The sequence below is a fragment of the Aulostomus chinensis genome, chromosome 6 (assembly GCF_037954235.1).
Source record: "Aulostomus chinensis isolate RoL2024-O1b breed Wild chromosome 6, RoL_Achi_v1.0, whole genome shotgun sequence".
NCBI lineage: Eukaryota > Metazoa > Chordata > Actinopteri > Syngnathiformes > Aulostomidae > Aulostomus > Aulostomus chinensis.
In genome coordinates this window covers 30,014,568-30,036,227 of record NC_141325.1, presented here as the reverse complement: position 1 = coordinate 30,036,227, position 21,660 = coordinate 30,014,568, and the positions used below count along the sequence as shown (strand labels likewise).

At 49.3% G+C, this 21,660-nt stretch overlaps 3 protein-coding genes and 1 non-coding gene across 7 annotated transcripts; 1 reads left to right on the top strand and 3 right to left on the bottom strand.

Annotated features, from left to right (window-relative positions):
* Positions 1 to 24: 24 nt before the first annotated feature.
* ranbp1 (RAN binding protein 1) lies at positions 25 to 4,682 on the bottom strand. Its single transcript, XM_086207504.1, has 6 exons — positions 4,520 to 4,682; positions 3,028 to 3,161; positions 2,757 to 2,914; positions 2,429 to 2,557; positions 2,210 to 2,278; positions 25 to 1,511 (listed from the first exon to the last, which is right to left on the bottom strand). The coding sequence occupies exons 1-6, from the start codon at positions 4,532 to 4,534 to the stop codon at positions 1,369 to 1,371; spliced, it is 648 nt and encodes a 215-aa protein (XP_086063630.1). The 5' UTR covers positions 4,535 to 4,682; the 3' UTR covers positions 25 to 1,368.
* On the bottom strand, positions 1,654 to 1,783 carry LOC147260741 (small nucleolar RNA SNORA77). Its single transcript, XR_015116708.1, has one exon. It is a non-coding gene; the product is annotated as a small nucleolar RNA SNORA77 (small nucleolar RNA).
* trmt2a (tRNA methyltransferase 2A) lies at positions 3,420 to 10,156 on the top strand. 4 transcript variants are annotated; one of them, XM_086207501.1, is made up of 12 exons: positions 3,420 to 3,548; positions 5,749 to 6,363; positions 6,473 to 6,581; positions 6,666 to 6,847; positions 7,206 to 7,320; positions 7,812 to 7,927; positions 8,007 to 8,118; positions 8,198 to 8,320; positions 9,193 to 9,268; positions 9,356 to 9,472; positions 9,551 to 9,647; positions 9,719 to 10,156. In XM_086207501.1, exons 2-12 carry the CDS (start codon positions 5,753 to 5,755, stop codon positions 9,879 to 9,881), a joined length of 1,821 nt encoding a protein of 606 aa, XP_086063627.1. In that variant the 5' UTR covers positions 3,420 to 3,548; positions 5,749 to 5,752; the 3' UTR covers positions 9,882 to 10,156. The 4 variants fall into 4 exon arrangements, with proteins under 4 accessions (XP_086063627.1, XP_086063626.1, XP_086063625.1 ...); XM_086207500.1 differs by lacking the exon at positions 3,420 to 3,548 and adding an exon at positions 3,617 to 3,914; XM_086207499.1 differs by lacking the exon at positions 3,420 to 3,548 and adding an exon at positions 4,684 to 4,816.
* A 19-nt stretch (positions 10,157 to 10,175) lies between these two features.
* On the bottom strand, positions 10,176 to 20,612 carry dgcr8 (DGCR8 microprocessor complex subunit). Its single transcript, XM_086207491.1, has 14 exons — positions 20,450 to 20,612; positions 19,204 to 20,143; positions 17,651 to 17,813; positions 17,323 to 17,465; positions 16,122 to 16,449; positions 15,851 to 16,048; positions 15,086 to 15,187; positions 14,872 to 14,970; positions 14,709 to 14,791; positions 14,519 to 14,619; positions 13,686 to 13,792; positions 13,182 to 13,309; positions 12,398 to 12,511; positions 10,176 to 11,837 (listed from the first exon to the last, which is right to left on the bottom strand). Exons 2-14 carry the CDS (start codon positions 19,867 to 19,869, stop codon positions 11,754 to 11,756), a joined length of 2,316 nt encoding a protein of 771 aa, XP_086063617.1. The 5' UTR covers positions 19,870 to 20,143; positions 20,450 to 20,612; the 3' UTR covers positions 10,176 to 11,753.
* Between the last annotated feature and the right edge of the window lie 1,048 nt (positions 20,613 to 21,660).

The window sequence follows — 21,660 nt, the reverse complement described above, 5'->3', positions numbered from 1 at the left end:
AAAACATGTTTCTCCCAATGCACGTGTGGTCTTTGACAGCGTTTTATTCGAAGGTGGAGGAAATATTTCAAGTCATTTGAGTGCAAATGAGAAGTAACATTTCATCCATGTACATGTATTTACAGATGCACTGGCACTTGGATGCACTTCAGAGGCAGGGTTAGGAACTCAGTTAGTGGGAAGAGCAGGGGTGGGGGTGGAGACAGATCAGACGGGCACACTGACTCGACATGCGTTAAGTCTGGGAATGTTAAGATCTCAAGAACACAAACTTGGTTCCTGGTGAGGAACTTGAAGGAACACGCCAACTTTGGGGGGGAATCTCCTAATTCAACATCCTTCCCAGAGCCAGATGACACGACGATACTGCTGGAATCTTAGATTTGGATACAAAGCCGTTAAGGTAAGAGGATGGAGGACGATGACCTCAGGACAAACCAACATCCTGGACTGTTTATATGCACAACAACACAGAGGAGGAACTGCAGGTGGAGCAGCAGGATGCTAACCGGCCCATCCACTACCAATCATGATAGCAAGCTAACTAGCAGGAGCCTCGGCTCCCTGACGCTGCACAGAGGACAGAGGGAGGGGTCTCTAGCTTCCTGTCTGATTTAGGAGAAAACGATGAACATATTTCCAAAAAAAAAAGCTGGCATGTTCCTTTAAGTCAGAGTGTAGCTGCACCGAACTCTGCTGAACGGTTGACTTTAGACTCTTCGGATAGTAAAACAAAAAAGAAACAAACTGCTAAACTAAGTGCATCTGATGCCCCTCAACTGTCTGGAGGGGGTCCGTCTTCTGATCAGTCCTCGACAGAACCGATGAGATGGAACTTCTACTACAAGGCGTCCACCTTCCCTGATGTTTCAAGCAGTGGAAGGAAGTGTGGTTAGTGGACAGGGTGAGAAGGCCCCCTGAGATGCATCATGAGATCTGAGATCTCAAACGCACCTCCATAGCGCCTAGACCCGGACCCTGTGCTGCTACCAAGCAGGCTACGTTATCCTCACCCCCTACAAACAAACCCTGCTTCAGAATAATAAAACAAAAAAGCCCAATGTGGGAATTATCACTATCACAAGCCTCTTTTCACAGTTTGTCAATAGTAACATTGAAACGCAGATGACCAGGATGGAAAGTGGAGCATTCCAGTGGTGTGAAGAGGAAAAGGGGGTGGAAGGGAATGGGCTTCTTTTTTTCATAATCACTGTTTTTCCCCCAGTGGCATCAAGGACTTGTGATCTTGAGGCAAAACAGATCATAAAAAACCTAATATGCAAGTGTCCAAATTCAGTTCACTTAAGAGTCTATTGTAGAAAAAGAGGAAAAACAGATAAACTGGAGATCAGCAAAGCAAGTTCTTTCTCAATTCTTCTCTGCGTTCACCTCCTTTTTCTCATCTTCTTTCTTCTCAGTCTTCTTCTTGTCTTCCTTTTTCTCTGACACCTCGTCTTTTACAGAGAGTTCCTCCAGCTTCTCCACCACTTTGTTTGCACTATCAGTGTTGCCTGTGGCAGAACAATACAGGTTGTTAGCATAGCGCCAGCAGCGGCCGGTCCAGAGACGGTTCTCCTGAGAGAACGTCTCAACCCTAAGGAAGATCTCACCTCCTCACACTGCCGCTAGATTCCCATTCATGGGCCCTGATACCGAGATGTAGCAGAACACAACTGCCACTGGCTCTCAGGAGAGCCAGTCAGGTGTTACATTCTGCGTGTTCATGTGGCAGACAGAAAAAGTCCCCAGCTGGAGAGAGCAGCCAGGGACAGAGTGAGCCTGCACCCCCGCGCCTGAGCCGCTGAACCCCCATTTTAAAAACGGCTAAACAAAGACAGCGACAGTTCTGATTCTGAACGTGTGCTGCAACACTGCTGGAAATCATTCCTGTGGAAAAGAACAGGGTTGGTGGCTGTTCCACCAACACCCCTGCACTTCAGCAGCCTCGTGGGGACGTCCTCAGACCCCAGGATCGACCAGCTGGACTACAACAGACGACACGCACAACGCTCTGATGCTTCAGACATCCTAACAAATTAATATCAACTGAGATCTCCGTCTCAACTGAGCAGCACGGACTTGAAAATCTTCATGACTTCTCCTACATTTTTAGATTCAACACCCCCACCCCCTGTTTCTGACTGTGCAACACCAAGTATTCAAACCACCATCAAAATGCTCCGCGCATTTTAGTGTCAAGTTTTCATACCTGATCCCTCTCCAGTTTTTTTGACCTCCTCCTTACACTCATCGAACTTCACCTTGAACTTCTGAGCATCTGTCAACACAACACAACAGGGTACTGTCACATCACACAAGCGACCAATGAGAATGCTGGACTGGCTTAAGTTGCAGGAAGTAGGTGTCACCATCACGTGACCTCTACAAACACCTTCCACTGTCTGCAACTGATGAGGACCGAACTTACTTTCTGCATTTAAAAACCGTATTGCCAGGAGTTCCGGCTTGGGGCACTCATCAGCGTAATCGGCGAGTGTGTTCCACACCCAGGCTCTGTCGCTGCCGGCGTTGGGCTTCAGCTCCATCATAGGTACAACTGGAGTTCACAAGAGCAGAGCGAGATTAGCGGATGAAGACAGGAACACGAGTACATGTGAGAGCGCGAGTTCTGCATCCTCTACTCAACAGATGACACATTCACCAAGAAAGAGGCTGATTTTTCACTCAGGGAAGCATCTGCTTTTACTGTTAGCTTTGCTTGTGTTGTAGAGAAGGACGTTAACGCTTCCACTCACTGTGATGATTGGCACAAATTTTCAAAGTTCGGTCTCTTCTCATCAGGAGGCGGATCGAGCCCTTCTCTTTGTGTTTCAGCAGCTTGACGTCACCGGTGCCTCTCTCCTTCCATTCCGGGGGGTCGTTCTCAGAGGCAAACCGATACAGTTTAGCCCGCCTGACAAATAAAGAGCAGGCTTCACTGACCAGACGCCACCAGTAACGACGAACCAAGCTGGCCCGTCGCATGCTGACTCTTGACTCTGTGACGAGGTAATTAGAGCCACTTACATTTTGAAGAGTTCCTCCTCGTCCTCCTCTAATGTTTTCACGTCCTGCTCAGGAAGGGACACGATTGGCTCAAAGTGAGGATCATGATTGGAGTCCTCTGCACCGTCTACAGAGGTGTCGTGGTCTTCCTGGTCCTGTGTTAAACACAAAAAAGCAAGAGTCAGTGCCAAACAGGACGAACTGGTCTCGTCTGTGGGAGACACCCAGAGGAAGCACTTTTACTGTTCAGAGATTCTTTAAATCTCATTGGCGCAAAATGCGTCCTGACAACCAGCCAGCAGGCAACAAATGGCTCAATCCAGGGATTTAAAGAGCTCACTGGTTAAGTACAGCTTTTTGTAGGGGGCACCAGTAAAGCCTTCTGTATCTGGCTGTTGCTGAGCCAAGCACCTGACATGCAAGATGGGGCTGGGTGGTCCCACTGATGCGGGAACAATTGGCTGGGACCTACTGCGCTGCTTCCTCAGCGATGCCCGCCGAGGACACCGACGTGAACAAGTCACGAGACAAGAAGTTTGAGGGTATAGCACAAAACTAACAAGCACGTGCTGGGGGTCTGTCTCCTCACGAGGGAAACCCAGCGGGAACGTCTGCGGGGTAGCGCGTTGGCTAGGCGGGTCAGCGGAGGGTCGCTGCGGTCACAGAAGAGTTCAACACTTCTGGAATCATCGCCGGCTCCCACGAGGAGGCCGGTGTTTTACAGAGTTAGCGTGGGTGCAGCTGTGTCATACCGCCGTGGAGCCGGTGAACACCATCAACTTTGTTTCACGGACTCGCTGAGAAGTTGCATGCTCGGCGCGGAGGCCTCAGCGAGCTAGTCCAGAGCTAAGGGCTAAGAGTTGAGAGCTACGAGCTGTTGGCTAAGGGCTAGTCCATCGTTCAGCGCGGTGAGTTAGCTCGCAACTTGGGTGACGTGCTTTTGTTGCTAGCCATTAATCCGTGCGGCGAGAATCTGTTCTGTAGTTTATCAGACCGCCCTGCGTCCAGCGCCCGCTGTTGATGCTAGCATTAGCCCACTTGTGCTAGCAAGCGCTGTGCTTGGGAGACAAAGGCAGCAGGCTAACTTCATGTACCCGAGCTAGCGGACTACGCGCCTTACCGACCAAATGACCGACTGCCCATGGAACGCGATGGTTAAAAGCTCCGGCTCCCCCGGCCAGCTAAACCTGGAGGGGTGTAGCTACGCTAACATGCTGGCTTGCTGCACTCCTCAGCTCATCATTGCAACTCCGACGAGACGCGCAGAAGCGGGCAAACATTACGGAGTTTTAACGTCACCTGCCAGGCAGCTTTTCGTCTTCACCACAAGCTTTTCGGAAACACCAATTAACCTTTAGATCGGTACAGCAGCCTCACCGTAGCGGCATGTTTGGCACGTAGCTCCCCTAACAAACTTTTACGACGTTAGGCGGTTAATCACTCACGGCTGACCAAAAATTCCGAGCACAGAGGAACCAGAGCGCGGGCGAGGGCCCAAAACCCATCATCTCACCTTCGGATCTGCCATATTAACGTAGATGTTTCTAGATTATGGAAGTTGTTCAACTGATTCAAATCCTAAACTGGCCGCCGTTTCCCTTCAGCTGCTCCCACTTCCTGTAGCAGCTTTCGCGCGCCGAATTTCCTCACCTACGTCAGCGCGTAGAGACAGCGTGACGCAGCGTCACATTGCTCGTCTATTTTATCTCCAACGGAGTCAGGAGTCAGTTTAAACTCATTTGGTCTCTCCTGACACCAACTACGCCAAAGGTGGACGAGTCGATGACGCCAGGAGACGACTGTTCTTAAAGTACACAAAGCTAACTTGTAGTAACCTTTTCACTATCTATCTATCTATCTATCTATCTATCTATCTATCTATCTATCTATCTATCTATCTATCTGTGTGTGTGTGTGTGTGTGTGTGTGTGTGTGTGTGTGTGTGTGTGTGTAGAAAGGCTCACAAATTGTATTCAAATTATCAAGAGGGCTTTTTGAAACGGGAGCACTGAGGAAGTCCACAAATACGACCGTACCTCTTTAAGAAAGTTCAAAGGTCACGCTGCACGTGGTTACATCAACATGGCAGCGCTCTGACCGCCTCAGTGAGAAGTGGACGCAAGGAGGTGAGACGTGGTCTGGTTGTACAGTTGCAGTGTGAAACAGTAATCGCGACTGAAGCTGTGCTTCATTCTACCTTCAGAACTCTTTTCTCATTTTTTCTCCTACAACTTTGAACGCAGCATCGTCACTCCTAGGTTTAGTGTTTAGCTAACTGTTAGCTAAAGCTGCCAGCGGCTCCTCCAGTCAGGACTGTGGTTATGTGACCCCGCAGGCAGGCGCCTCCTTCACTCCTTCACCTTGCGAGCTGTTTCTTGCTGTTTTCCGGAGTCGTTTATTAGTTTGAGGCTTTGCTGTTCTGCACGAGCCCCCATCTGTAAATAAAAAGCTGAGAAACTCCAAATTTCAAGGCAGCTGAGCTTCAAGAAGGTTACCGGCAGCTGTGCCAGCCTGCACAGCAGTCCAGAGTTTGAGCTTTAAATCTGAGTGGATGACCTGCCAACTTCTACCGATGAAATTCACTAAAGGGAGTTTAGATGAATGTGATTTATCTCCACAAAGATAATTAGAGGCCACAGACCGTGGTGGTTGTCTTTAGATATAGACTTGGCCTCAGTCTTAACAAATCAAATCAACAAGAGAGACTCAGTGAGCTGAAAAAGTTGTTTTACCCCCTGGCAGCACCATGGCAGAGGCTAGCAGCAGCCCCGACACGGAGACACCTCCTCAGAAGGAGGAGAACCCCGCTGACCTCCCCAGGGACTCCACAAACGATGTCAGGACAGAGGGAGAGGAGGCGGCGACCTCTGACCCCAGCATGTACCGCTACATCCAGACGGATCTCTTCACATCTGAGATCTACAAAGTGGAGATCAGAAACCTGCCCAAGTTCATCGGCTTCAACGACCTGAAGAAGTTCCTGGCCAAGCACAGCCTCAACCCGCACAAGATCAAGCTGTTTGGACGCCAGACGTTCGCGTTTGTCACCTTCAGGAACGAGGAGGAGCGCGACAAGGCCATGAGGCTGGTGCACGGCGTGCAGTGGAAGGGTCAGGTGCTGAGCGTCAGGCTGGCCAAGCCCAAGGCCGACCCCATCCTGAGGAAGAGAAAGCAGGAGGAGGGGGAAGGTGCGGCAGGAGGGCAGCCTCCCCCCAAGCGAGCGGAGGGGGACGAGGGGGAGGAGACGCTGAGCGTGCAGATCGCCAACGTGGTGACTCCCCTGTGGAGGGTCCCGTATGAGGAGCAGCTGAGGAGGAAGGAGCAGGAGGTGGTGGGGGTCCTGCAGAGGCTGGCCAAGTGAGTCCCTGAGACACATCAGCGGGCCACAGTACATGCATGTCCATCCACTACAGGGGTGTTTGCAGTAGAAGTACACTCAGGAATACTTCTCCTGGTTGGCTTTCAGAGAGATCGGCAGCACCAACAAAGCCCTGCTGCCCTGGTTGTTCGCTCAGAAAGGAAAGTACAACAAAATGTGTTGTCCTCTGGAAGCAATCCGACCGTCTCCTACTCAGGTAGGTGTGTGTGTGTGTGTGTGTGTGTGTTCATTTTTATCACTTTATTTTGTGGAACCCGTCCAACTCTGAGTGTGTTGGCAGACGGAGTATCGGAACAAGTGTGAGTTCCTCATCTCTGTGGGAGCCGACGGTGAAGATAAGACCGTTGGTTTCCGTCTGGGGAAGTACAAAGGTGGCTCGTGCGCCGTGGTCGGGCCAGTGGACACGTGCCACGTCTCAGCCACGGCCAAGAGAGTCGTCAACGCCTTTCAAGAGTTCATCAGGTATCACGATATTCCTCCACGCTCACGAGAATCCCAGGTGATAATAAAACAGGTTGGACTGACACACCCCAGGTTTGTTCTTCACTCTTTACCTCCCTCACTGCTGCGCAACCTGAGTGTAGCGCCCCCTACTGAGCAGCTGTGGGACGTTCTGGAGCGTCAGGTACACTTGAACTCTCAGCAGCGTGGAACTCGGTCTATTCTGCCCCCTTGAATTTTATTTCTTTTTGAAATAACGAGTGCAGTCCCCATTGTGCCCCCCCCAACAACACACACACCAAGTTTCACCATGAATGAACGAACACACGCTTGCAACATGATGATGAACTTCACCCGTTCTGACGTGTTCCACCTGCAGAAGGACGCCGTACACGGTCTACAGCCCTGAGACGTACGAAGGACACTGGAAGCAGCTGACGGTCCGGACCACGAGGACCAAGCAAGCCATGGCTGTGGCGTTCTTCAACCCTCAGGTACTCAAACCGTTTCCTTCACTTCAGACTTCTTGGCCTTTTAGGGGTCATTCAGGGGTTTTTGTTTTGAATAAAAGCACAGCAGGATGGTCGTCCACGCCCAGTGCAGTATCTGCAGTGAGACCCGGGTTCATCTGTCAGGGACAGAGGTGGTTGGCCTCTGCTGGAGGCCACCGGTCCACGTGCTTCCACTTAAAGGCACTGTCCGAAACGGTTGTGCAAATGTTCAAGCGAGTCTGCACAAGTGTGTCTGTCCCTGTGACCTTTGACCCCCAAAATCATTTTTAAATTTATTATAATAAATTTCATCCAGGCCTCTAATAGGCGCGGAGTTAACCAGCCGACCAGTTGACAGACGACCCAAAGCGCCTCAGCTCCTGCTCCGGCGCGCTGGACGATCGTCAGTGGCGTATTAATGCAGCCGTGTTTGCAAACTGTTTGAGGAGAGTCCTCGCCAATGTTTGACCTCCTGCGCGTCTTCAAATCTCTAGAAACTTGAAGAAAAGGAGCTGGATGCCTTGAAGAGCTCCATGAAGAAGTACTTCAGCGAGGGAGACGGGAGGGACAGCGGCGTGACCTCCCTCTACTTTGTCAGAGAAGGTCAAAGGTGAGACCGGGAGCTGGATATTTAAACTTCGACCTGCCGTCCATGACACTGAGCGGCTGTGTTGTGCTGTTGTGTGGAGGACTTCTCCGAGCCCCGAGGACCTGCCCTGTGAGCTGGTGGCAGGAGACGGCTGCATCCACGAGGAGCTCCTCGGACTGAAGTTCAGAATATCGCCTCACTCCTTCTTCCAGGTAATAAACCTCCTGTAGTCAAGCAGCACACCAGCGTCCTGCCCTGGATGGTGACAGTGGTGCTTGTGTTCCCGGGCAGGTCAACACAGGAGCAGCAGAGGTTCTGTACTCGGCGGTGGGGGAGTGGGCTCAGCTGGACCAGGACAGCACCGTCTTGGATGTGTGCTGCGGGACGGGAACCATCGGCATCTCTCTGGCCAAGGTAACGTCTCCCTGCCTGTTTGCCGTCGCATGTTAAAGCTGCACCAGCTGCTCTGTCACTCCAGGTCAGGTGCTGCACCGCGTCTGTCACACTTGAACCAAACCTGCCTGCCTACCCGAGGAAGCTAAGCTAAAAACATCAGACGCACACTGAACGCGACCTACAGCAAAGACAGCTGTGATGGAAGCGAGCAGCTTAAATCAGAAAATCATGAACGGGACAGAGACACAACGTTAAGAGTGATCGGAGGCTGATTCACTATTCCATGATGTCATGCTGAGGCGGCCAATCACGCCACAGGAGATCAGTCACAGAAGAAGCGCCGTATTCCCGGTTGTCATGCAGCATCGTAGCGTTCAGCTGAAGGCAGGAATCTGCTTCCTCTCATTTGTCGTCCATCTTTGCGTACTACCGCCACCTTCCGGGTCAGAGGGTTAAAGTTGAAGCTGCATCACACAAACAACCATGAACAATGTGTTTGTCTGGAATGTCGGAGCAGGAGTGAAGGGATTTGCAGGCCTCAGGAATATTTAATCCAAAAATTTCTGGACATAATCTACTTTGACCTCGGCGCCTTACCACTGGAATCCCAGTGGGCTGTCCAGACGGAGGTGGCGTTGCGATGCCTGATCCGCATCTGATTGAGATCCACAGATGAAAGTGACTCGGATCTGATGTGAAAGATCCGACTCAGTGTGATTTGTGGTGTCATCCCACTTTTATCCGGGTCGTGTGCTGCGGTGTGAATGTGGCTTTAGCGCCGGTGACGTCAGCCCTAACCTGCCAGACTTCTCTAGTAGGCGGAGCCTAATAAAAGCTTGTCTGAACGTTTGAGATGTGGAAAGATGAACGCCAGGGACTTTTGTCTTCAGAGGGTGAAGAAGGTGATTGGCGTCGAGCTGTGTCAGGAAGCAGTGGAGGACGCCAAAGTCAACGCGAAGCTGAATGGTGAGCGAAGACGTGGCTCATTTATCTGCTGGCTTCATCAGAACTCTGACCAATCCTCCTTCACCTTCTCTGGCGTGCGTCCTCAAGGTCTCAGTAACGTGGAGTTTCACTGCGGGAAAGCCGAGGACGTGTTCCCCAACATTCTCAACGCCTTGGTGTCGTCCAACATCACAGCCATAGTGGACCCCCCGAGGGCCGGCCTACGTGAGTTACAGAGACCCCCAAACACACCACCATCAGCTCCCTCACAGAGATGAGACGTGAGTTGTCTTTACTGAACAGACACCAAGGTCATACTCGCCATCAGAAGAGCGGAGCACGTGAAGCGGCTGGTGTACGTGGCGTGCAACGCTAAGGCGGCCATGAACAACTTCATTGAGTGAGTTCTTTATGAAAGCGACGTTCTGGGCTTTGGTTTCAGTTGTGACGCTCTGTTGTTCTTCTCTTCAGCCTGTGCCGAGCGCCGTCCAACCGAGTCCACGGAGCCCCGTTCCGCCCGGTGCGAGCCATGGCCGTGGATCTGTTCCCTCAGACCATGCACGTGGAGATGCTTCTGCTGCTGGAGAGAGTGGACTACAACTCCCAGGACCAACAGGAAGACACCAGGTCCTAGCCTTTGGAGCAGGTGCCGTTAGATCGGCAGCCCAGTGCAGGTTTAGGGAAATGGATCATGGGACTCTGTCCTTAAAGTCAGAGCAGCTTCTAGGTTTGTCATCGCCGCGATGGCTCAGGTCCTGTCATGTACTCTATATGAACTGTAGTAGTACAACGGATCGTACAGCGGTCAGTGCTTCAGTTGTCTTTGTTTGCTGCATCTTAAAACTGTCCTGTCTGTATTAAAGCTTCTGATTTCTTTGACCAATAAAAGAGCTTCTCTCTAAACTGCTGGCCTCGACGTTTCATCCGACAGTCAGTTTTTGTTGTCAAGACATTTTATTTTGCATAACAAATATCACCAAAGTCATGAGCTCAGGTTGCAAATACATACTTCATCTTCTAGGCAGCAACATCCCCAACAAGTCATTGGTACAACTCAACAGCAAAACATGTAAAAGCAGTATTTTTCTTAAGTTTTCTCTTCTCACACCGACACACACTTGGCAAGACGACGACGTGCACACAGAAGAAAGCACATTCTTAAAATCCATCTACAAAATCACGACAGGCTCGTGTCGCCCCGGTGACGTGTAGAAAAGCACAGGCCTAATACTTGAATGCACAGCAGTTTCAGCACGTTACGAGTGTGTCACGGAAGGTTCTACCACACACACACGTCGCAGCAACATGGAGAATTCTAGAAAATGCATAAGACTGTTTAAGCTTTGGTTTACACAGTTTCAGCAGCTTGCATTGGACTAAATGACTCGGTCGTGTTTTGTTCTTGTGTGCCAACAGATTTTTAGCAAGGCTGCCTTTTCAATATTCTACTTGTCAGAAAAATACGCAACTGTCACAAGAACTGTACAAACAATACACAATCCATTAAGACGAGTCCTAAAACTCTGCACATGCTGTAGATGGTTTTCTCGAAAGTTTCTCATGTCTTAGGCTGTCATTAAAAAAGTTGGCTAAAGAATAAATGCTTTATTTTGAAAAGAGGGCTCCCCACTTCCTGTTGAAGGGTGTTTAGGTCCAATTACTGTACACTCTGAGGCCCTTCATGAAATGGGTCAACTAAGGCAACACGTAGCAACATGAATGTTTCAGGGGACCAAAGCAAAACTAGTGAAATGTTAGTTGGCATGAAGAGTGAGAAGTACACGCATCGGTGATGGCGACAGTACCGCGCATCCCTGTGCTGCTCTCGGTGCTGCAGCGCTAGCCAGGGCTCACGCACGCCAGTTTTTGAATTCCCAAAGCAAAAAAGCAAAGGCAACATGTCCCCCTGAAGAGGAAACGTCACCCGCAGCAGTGATTTCAGGACAGGATGCAGAGCAAAGGCTGAGGCCATCACTGGTGGCACGCTTGTCATCGTGCAAACTGAGACGGCGGCTTTCCGCTCAGAGGAAAAACACTTGTTATCCCCAAAACACCCACAACTCCACCTGTTAAAATGCGAGTCACTGATTCCCGATTTGACGAACGGTATAAATACACGAGTATTAGTAGTCCCTTTCAAATACTTTTAGCACGAACAAAAATACATGTGCTGGTACTGCAAGACTGCGAACACGACACTTCAAAACAAACCCACGGTGCGTGTCAGCAGCCGGGTTAGCATGCGTCAGATGAGTTCATGCTAACGTTTCTCCTTGTACCACAGCGAGGATGCATCTAGAGAGGTAGATGATGGGATTTGCTCTACGGTACGTTAGTGCATTTAGTTCTACCCTGACATCTACCAGCGGAACCAAGAGAACGTGGGCGAAGGAAACGAGCGGCTGTGTTGTCATGTGACTAGAGAGCGGTTAGATGTCAGTGATGCATAATTAAGTCAAAGTTGTCCAACAGTGATTTTAGTGCTTCGTCAGAGTTTCTGATGGACTCAAACGTCGACAGTGCAGAGCGGCTCACTCCCCGGCTGGGCCGACTCCATGATGGTCATCTTGGGCTTCTTCCTGGTGTCCTCCTGGGGGACGACAAGACCGCATATCAAGTTCTGGGCTTCATTTGGGTTAAAACCTGAGGCGCACTTGTCCTGCTGTCAGATCTCTGGAGACTTTCCTAACTAGAGGACACGCCAGAGCGCAGACGTCAGCCAAACCTCCTCTGAATGTTGTGTTAAATGAATTTACCACAAAAATATTTTGACCTCAGCTGCTTCCTCCTTGGTCCAAGTGCTGTTTTTAAATCGAAGGACAAAGGTGATAAAATCTCACATTCATACAAGAAAAGAGGTCTTGAGAAGTCGTTCACGCCAGCGGGTTGAACAGCTGAGAGCCGCCTGACTGAAACGCAGCATTTCTCACTGCTGCCCTGACTGGCTGAAACTTGGAAGAACTCATCACATTTGTGGAAAACGGGAATCACAGGACAGACCCACCAATGACATTCAACCTTTCCAACTGAACGTTCAGACGCTGGAGTGAGTGACTCTTAAACGGGTCCTTCTAGTCTATAGACTGTCGGGACTTCTGTAACGACCAGCTCATTAACGAGTGAAAGCCGGAGGCAGGGATCTGGACTCACCCTCTGCTTGGCCAGTTTCTTCATCTCTTCTTGCAGTTTGTTCAGGATGTGAAGGTTTGGCTTGTTCTTTTTGGCGTACTGCTGCAGCTCGATCACGCTCTTGTCAGAACTCTCCTACAAAGACATCAGTTCACGCGTGAGCAGGAGTCCTCTGATTGGACGGACAACTACTGAAGGAACCAAACCTGAGAACTACAATCCCCTTAATTCATGATAAAAAAAATCATTTCTGACAAACGATAACGACATGGAGTTGTCATGAAAACAGAACACAAACCAATATCAAACACATTTGGACAAATCACGCGAGAGATTTCTGAAAGCTCAATTGTCTGCACACCTCTGAACGTGGCGGTTCCTTTAAATACATTGGAACATTTGACCCTTAAATTTTCTGCTACAACATTTCAGCCATTTTGCTGCGGTGAACTTGTTTAGAACCCGTTTCTCCAGGCAGTTGCATTTGGACAGTAGAACCCAGCAGAGTCTAGGGTGAAAGGTCCAGCCTCTAGAACGCAGCGAGTCTACGTTCTGGCCCACCTTTCCTCTCTCTCTCTCTCTCTTTTTCCCTGTCCTGTTCAGCAGCAGCATCCATGTTCCTGGTGCCTTGTTATGCTGAAGCAGTTTCACTCTGCTAAGGAGGAACCTGATAAACTCCTCCTACCGCCATCTGTGTTTAACTTTATTTGGAATGGTACTGGTTCAACCCCCAGAACACGGGGAGCCCCAGGCCACCCCCCCCAGGAAACAGCCTTTCCTCTCTACACAGCTGACTCACGCGTACCTTCTTCACCATCTTATTGCTCTCTCGGCCGTACATCCGGAGCAGCGAGCCCCAGTTCTTGACGTGAGGATGAAGCATCTGCAGGATCTTCTGAGACGCCAGCTGTTTGCCAACCCTCTTGTTCTTGCCTGGAGACAAAGACATTCCATGTAGAGAACAGTCAGACATGAACTCTGGCTCTTTGGCCTTGTGGTCCGCGAGCATCATTTGGTACCACGGGGGGTGTGTGTGTGTGTGTGTGTGTGTGTGTGTTCCTCCCCTTCAGTACAAGGATGTGAGACACGAACACCAATAGTTATCACTTAAACCACGTGTACTGAAAACTCTGCAAGAAGCCCGGACGGCGTCTGTACTCACCCAACCGTAACGGCTCACAACAGCCTCGTTCACCAACGTTTGTTCTAACGTACTTCAGATTCATGAGGTGCTACGACCTCACTACTGTTCACAGCATCTAAATCAGGCTCTCAGGGCTCTGGTGAGTGAGGACTGGCGTCTACTTACACCAGCCGCGCACGGTGTGCTTCCCACACGTCATCACATATTCACTCTTCTGGTTTTTCCCTGGAATCACCTCAAACTTTATGCTGGTGTCTCCCATCCCGTGATTTCTGCAAGCCAAGAACATTTCACAGGGGTCAGGGGGTCAAGATGGCAGCTGCCCGCTCACCTGCTGCTCTGAACTTTATCAACCACATCATGACAGACAGGAAGTAACATTGTCTCAGCAGGCAGGGTCCCATTCAAATGTATGTGTGTTCTAACGGAATTCTCAGAAATTCGGCGCAAAAAGACGTGAATTACGAGCGTTTCCCTCCATGACTGTTGTGACCAGTAGTGGGCAGCGCTACCGTCTACCACCGTAGAGGAAGAGCGGGCAGCGAGATGGAAAGAGCGCCAGTCGATCACAAGAGGAGGAAACACCACAAGATGGATACAAATCTTACGGAGGGACAGATGGAGCCTGGAGAACAACTCACGTTCCAACGATGAGCTCTTAGAACCGTTCTGCTAACGACCAGACCGTCTCCATTGTGTTTACCCTTCATCAGTTCTTTCCCTTCCTCCCTCAAACCTAAAAACCTTTGACAGATTTATTTGTGCTCAATGACATAAATGGTGGCGACCCAACAAGAGTGCAGCTTTGAGCTTTTACTGCCCGATGTGTCCCAGTGACCTCTGACCACCAGAATCAGACCGAAACAGTTGAACCAGAACTCGCAGGAGGTTCCAGCAAACGGATAAAAACGTCAACATTTCACATCCGTTTCTGCGTTCTGTCTTCAAAGTTGTGAATAACGAGGACAGAGGACAGTGAGTCTGTGGTTCCGTCTCACCTTTTAAGGCACTCATGAAGAATCTGATATGGCGAAAGTAGTCCTGCTTTGTTGGTCAGCTCATAAACCCTGGAGTCTTCTATACTGATATGATTAAAATACTGCGGGACAGAGAACATCCAATGTTACGCCGCCATCTCTGCAGAAACACACACGACAGGGAACGTTCTGCATCACCGTGGGAACGTACCTCAAGTTCATCAGCCTCGACGGGCTTCTCCTCAGAGGTCTGCTTCACAAAGTCAGGGATAAGGATTTCCAGTGTGGCTCGAGCTGCAGAACACAGCACATACGTGATGAGAGGCGGCGCCGAGAACCACCACGGCACGCACAGTGTGGACGGAAGAAGTTACCAGCTTTATTCTTGGCAAGCTTTTTACTGCTTGCAGTTCCTGTGCCGTAGGTTACTCCATCGATTATGACCGATGCTCCGAAGGGTTCACTTGGGTTCTCTGTGGGGAACAAGAAGCTCCGATGTCTTTAGAGGAACTCCGAGCAACGGCAGCAGCTGCGTTCTCTTTGCCTGAGCTGAAACATTTCCGTTCTGTAAAAACCAACAGTACTCACCACATTCAAAGAAGTTGTAAACAGGCCGAACCTTCAGGACGCGTTGCATATATTCATGTAAGATGCAAACTTCAGACTTCCCGTTGGGGTTGATGACAAATTCTGATGGACATGGAAAATTGTTGTGTCAACAAACAGTAAGTGGTAGCACATATGAAGGCATTGCTAAATTCTTTATTTTGGTCTCCGTTTTATTTTCTGTAAAAATACCAATAAAATGAAAGTTTTACTTAAGAATGGGTTGCTTTTTATATGCAAAGGCAACATCAGAACATGAGGATTGTCACATCACCACGTCACGCCTGCAGCGCTGTGAATGGAGTAGAACAGACTAATAAGCACAGCCAACATCATTAAAGTGCTCATTTGTTATCAGACTGATGAGCAATGAACAGACAGTGGCTCATTTGCATGCACACGAACGTTCCAGCATTATTCTGAATGTTAACAGCGTCTTCTGAAGGTGGAGGGACGTGCGTGGAAGATTGGGTTTAGGAGACTTGGACACAGCCTATTTGGAGCAATCAGAGCGTTTCTTTCATGCACACGTTTGGAGTAGAAACAGTGGCATATTAAGAGCTCGTTAGCACCGAGAGCCCCGCAACTGAGTAGTCAATAAATCACCTGATCATACTGTCGTCAGGTGGCTTCACAGCTGCAACGGTTATGACAAGAGGACGGCTGCTAGAATTTGCAGTCTACACTCTGGAGTCTACCAGCCAGCCTGTTAGAGTCTAGAGGAACCCTACAAGGTTCTCCAGTTACCTTTCTTTGTGGGGGCATCCTGGACCGACAGTGTGATGAGCTTCTGGTTGGCAGGCAGGATCGGCCTCTCAGACTCCGCCTGCTTCCTCTTCATGTCTCTGTTGAACTGCCTTCGCTCGGCCCAGGTGCGGAACTTCTTCACAGTCACTTGTTCAAAGTCGAAGCATTTTTCTAGGTAGAGGCGGAAGTCCTCCAGCTCTGTGGGGAGGTTTTAGAGATTCAGGCCTCCACTGGTTTGGAAAACAGTTCCTGCCGCGGCTCAACCACTTACCGATGGACTCGTCCTTGCACACCTCCACCTTGGCCTTGACTTGTCCCAGAGCTCCTTGGGCGGTGTCACAGGGTGGGGCATCTTTACCCTGCTGACTGTGGTTGGTGGTTCCCTCCCCGTCAGCCAGACTGGAGGCGGGGACGCCGTACCTTTCCTCGACCGGGGCGTCCGATGTACCTTCCTGCTCTTCGCCTGCGGCCTCCTCACTGGACTTGATGGGAGACCTGCCTGCGTTGGGAGCCACCTCCCCATTCAGCTCCTTCTCCTCCTGTTCCTTCATTTTCTTGTAGTGTAAGCAGGGGATGCTGCTGGTAGGAGGGTCGTGTTTCTGTGTCAAAGAAGACCACAAACCAGGGTTGGAACCGTGAACCGCAGCGATGGCGCCATGACTGCGTAGGTCCATCTGCCTGTGCTAACTTTGTCTAATTTACTCTCTGCAACATGAGGAGTAGAGCAGATCACATTAAGAAAGAAAAAGAAATGAAGCCATACTTCTGAAACACACCGGAGGATTAAAACCCCAGCAGAGACGCATTGAGTGCCACCGATTTACTCTCTAAAACAAGAAAGTTAGGTTTCAGTCTCATTCATTCCTCCCCTTCTGTCTCCAGACACCCTTGGGTCACACGAGCAGGGGGACTCACACAAAAGCTCCTTTGAGTTTACCAGACAAACATCACATCATCTTGAAATAGCAATAAAACAGGAACAGGTTCTGACCCGTAGTCCAGTCCTGCACAGTCCATCATATCCAGTGGAGGGTAAGAGACACAGATGAGGGGGTGCGAGATGATTTCCAGAACATTTTTTAAAACTTTCTATATTTTAAAATGAAATTAAAAACAAAATAAATGCTTAAAATATTTTAAATTATTATTATTTTTTTTTTAAAGAGATTAAAAAAAGAATTTTACCTTGGATAAAAACAGCAGGGTGTCTGAATATTCATGTGTTGAGCGTGAAAATCCCCATCCACCTGGGGGGTGGTGAGGCTCTACTGTCTTCACTTCAGTCAGACAACTCTTGGATCAAATTTAATACGTCTGAGCATAAAGATCACATTTTAACATAGATGAAGCTTTAGTTTGGCGCCAAGACCTGAGCAGGGTTGCCTGAAATATAAACTGTTGTTCAGCTGAACACAGCGGCACCAGGACCTTACTGCGGGCCGTCAGTGTGATTCTGGCGTGGGACTCTTTACCCGTATGCTGCCGGTTCCCAGGAAGTAGGGCCTGGACCAGGTCACTACTCTGGTCTCTCTGTGCAGGTAGACTGGAATGCCCGAGTTGTGGAATGTCATGATCCATCCGTCAGGGAGAGGCTCAGTGGGTGGACGCCCCCGACCTGGAAAACAACACGCACGTGAACGGCTGCCCTCATTTAAGCTGCATTTGGTGAGCAAAGACGTTTCCCCACTACAGTCCCTCCCTGGAGGACCGGCACTATCGTCCACCGAGTCAATACAAGACATCGTGTCATTAAACTATGAATTTCTCAACAACACTCAGCTGCACAGCAGCACCACTCACTCTTCAGGACAGTCTTAATTTTGGTCATCATGGGCTGAACACCTCCTTCCCCATCTGATGGATGATCGCTGTCCCCACCATATTTGTCCTCTGCCAGACGCATCTTTTTGGGCACGGGCATGCCCTCCTCCAGCAGAGCGTCAACATCATTGTCAAACTCCTCCTGGAAGAGTCCATGTTAAGGTGGGCAGAGAGGGAGGAGTTAAGGCAGCGCCGGATGTCTCAGCAGAGAGGAAAAGCATCACAATCAAGTTCTGACAACGTTCCATCTCAGCAGTGATCGTCCGCTCCACGGCGGCGGAGCACAGACGGGTGCGTCTGAGCTTAGGAACATCAATTAACCTTCATCAACCCGGGTTTATCACCGCTTGTAACTTTTGAAGAGCATTTCTTGGGAGAAACTTAAATGGCACTAACCTTTTCCAGCACCTGACATCTTAATTACCATAATACAGAGCAAAGAATTAAAAAAAAGTAACCATGATACTTGAAGGAACACGTACATCCCAAATGCATTCACACCTGATCAACGCCAAGGTCTCGTGTTTTTATAAAATATCTGACTGAGAGCCAGAGTAAAATCAGCATTGACATTCGTCACGAGCTGGGCAGCAAATGGATTTGATCACTTAATCTGAACTTCTGTTTCATGAAGAGGTTTAAAAATTAAAATTGGGGAATTATAATAAGCCACAAACTCTGTGGCTAAGCACCATGACTTCACATTTCCAGCACAGACGAGCAGCAAAATGGGATCAAGTGATGTCAGCCATGAACGTAACGTCCTGGGTGACAAGACGGGCGTGAAGACACGACGGATGCAGCGACTTCCCACAGCAGCAAAGATGCGGCGCTCATAAATACGGCTGAAGTTTCCTCTATAAAAGTCTGAATTTGAAAAACTCCTTTACATTGTGGATATGGAGGTGTGGACAAACACTGAGGCTCACCTACTGGATGTCCAGCATTTTACACTCCTGCTGTTTAGGGATGAAATTAATCACCAGAATCAGAGAGGAGCTCATCAATGCCGGCAGGTTTCTCAGGACAGTTTCTCATTGCACAACAAAGATGTCGTGTCAAGAGCAGCACAATTTTCAAATCACAGGACTTGGCGACTGTTGGTGTGTCAAAACTCCGCTTGGGGTTAAATACTGTGGTGCCGCAGAGACGTCCTGCCGACACGTCAACATTTAGAGATCTGTTCCAATCAGAGCAGTGATGTCATAATTGACACTCCCTCTAAAATATCCAATCAGAGAATCCCTCTAAATAATCACAGTTAGAGGGAGCTCCAATTGTGCAGCCCTCTGTGAGTTCATGCTGTGGAATGGAAAAGGAGCGATGCAGTTTATGAGTCTGTCCAGGCGTGCATCCGTGTTTCCACCTGTGTTCAGGCTCACAGACACACAGCTGATTACCTGTGTGCTCTTTTACTCCCACATAAACATCCAGCTTTTGTTGTGAAGTCAATCTGAACACACACACCAAAGACAACATAACAGTTCATGCAGACACTGACATGCCGTGCTGGGGGCGCGGGGCAGACCTACCTCATAGGAGTAGCCCATGGCCTCGTCATCTGCTTGCTCCTGCTGAACTATGACCTCAGATTTAAAGCTGCCGTGCTCTACGTCATGATCCAGGAAATTCTCGTACACGTCACCCAACTCATCCAGGACGGCAAACTCGACTTTGTTTTCTAGGTCGACCTCGGGCTCTGCGTGTCCTGCTCTGGAGCTGCCCTGCGCTACCTCCTCCTCACTGGCCGAGGAATGTAACTCACCATTCAGGCCGTCTACGACCTCCTCGCTGCCTCCTTCCTCACCTTCACCTGTGTACAAAACCTTCCTCTCTTTGCTACTGCTGCTTTCAGTGAAGCTGACACGGATCTTGACATCTCTGAGCAACTTGAGGTCTGGTAGGAACTTGGTGACGGGGGGAGCGTGGCGGGCGGTTCTGGGGCACGGTGGGTTGGAACTGGCCTCATTTGCTAGGTGGCTACACAAAGCTACTGAGCCCTTGATGACGGGCTCCTGAGGCTTGGCTTCCCCGTCCCCTGGGGTGTATACGAATCCATCACCACCAGAGCTAACGTCCATTACCTCTGCGTCACTGGACGTTTGCAGGGGAGGTGGTGGAGGTGCTCTGCCCTCATCTTGGCCAAAATCATCAGGTGGCTCCAAGGGGAGGGGGGGTTGAACATCATCTATCTCCATTTCCTCTGTGTCAAGCACTGACTCAACTCAAACTGATAATTTAGCTTCGAATCTAACCTGTCAACAGACTTCCTTATCTAAACCAGAATGCATGCAGAAGCACATTCCTGTATAGAGCACGAACCAGAGGTGAATATGCTAAGCTGACTACATTGTTCTTTTCATTAATGCAGACAGCTTTCAGAATCACTGTCTCAATTATTGGAAATCACAATGCATTCAGCTTAATGTGGGTTCTAGGCACTGATCATCCTCCTATGGGTTCTTCTGGATGCTAGAAGAGAAAAAAAAAAGAAGAGTGAGATCGGACGTTAGCACACCCAGCCTCTCTGCTGGCCCTGTGTCTAAATAGGAAATGCGAACTTCCGGGTAGCAACTTCCCGGGTTTGTACTCGCATCATAACGTATGAAAGGACCGGGGAATAATCGCATCTGTTGGGCTACAGAACGCGGAGGGCCCTGGTACCCTTAGCATCGGTGCTAAGATGCTAGCAAGCGCCCATCAGACTGTACTGTTGTCCGCGTCATTAAACCTCGTTAGCTTGCAGGTATTTAGCAGGCGGGTGGTGCGAACACTCACCGGTAAATATCACGTGACGTCTCCCCTGTAAGGCGCCGAACTTTATTTCTGTATTTATTTAATTCTCGACGCGCTACCACACGGCCTCAGTTGCAGTCCCGCCATCTTGAAGAAAACCACAGTAGCGACCCACTGAAGCCCCGCCCCTCAATACCGGCTTTTTTATCATTGGCCGATGGGGCTGTCAATCAGCGCCATCCACTGCTGTTGCCCAGTCCAGGAGAAACAGAATTAGTAAGTCGGTTGAAAACTCCTTCGTCTGCTGCACCCTTGATTCATCAAACGGGAAACAGAGGTATTTATCGGTTCTTTTTTCACATTCACGCTTGACTTTTAATTTTTCCTTGTTTAATCTTTTTGACTCCATTTGAAGGCCACAGTCCCGAGCCTGCTGGGAACCGCAGCGAGACCAGCACGTTTCAAACATCCTTCCTCTTTAACCCATCAGGATGGTACTGAAGTCCAAAACTTAAATCTCAGTTATTTACTAAACCGATCCTGGTCCACAATTCAGCATCAACCCAAGAAAGTGTTGAAGCTTCCAAGAGATGCACAAATAAATGTAATTTATGATTAAAACGTGGTCTGTCTGAGGGTTTTTTTGTATAGGTTTCATGCTTTTGTCTCTTGTTCGGTCCATCAGATAAACTTAGTCACCGTTTCTACTTTATATCACGACATTGACCAGTGGCAGTACCTCGAGCTTCCAGTTGGGGTCAGTGTTCACTTACAGTAGCTGACCGAAGCTTCAGAGTAATACTACTTTCTGTACTTCTTTTTTAACCATTTAAAGTCAGAGTGATGCTGCAACTGAAACATCTTCATATATTCTCGCTTTTTTTTTACCAATAAAAAGAAGTGACTTTTTTCCACTGCTGCCGGGGGGAACCTCTGACGTGCTCACGGGAACGAGCGCCTACACAGCAGCCAAATATTTCAGCAGTCCTGATTTACACGTGTAAACTTCCTACTGGGAGGCAACTAATGTGCCTTTACTGAAATGGTCCCAGAATTTTCTAGAACAGAGACCAAACAGCAGATTTTCTCACATCAACTACAGGTCACATGGTGCAGCGCGGTGATGTCATCAGTCGTCTCACCTGGACTGTGTTGGGTGCCATGAATGAACCCTGACTGATGGGCTTCAATCAGTGTCACCTAACCTCCATTACGATTAATTGACTGTGTTAGTTTTACTCTCAGATGTGACC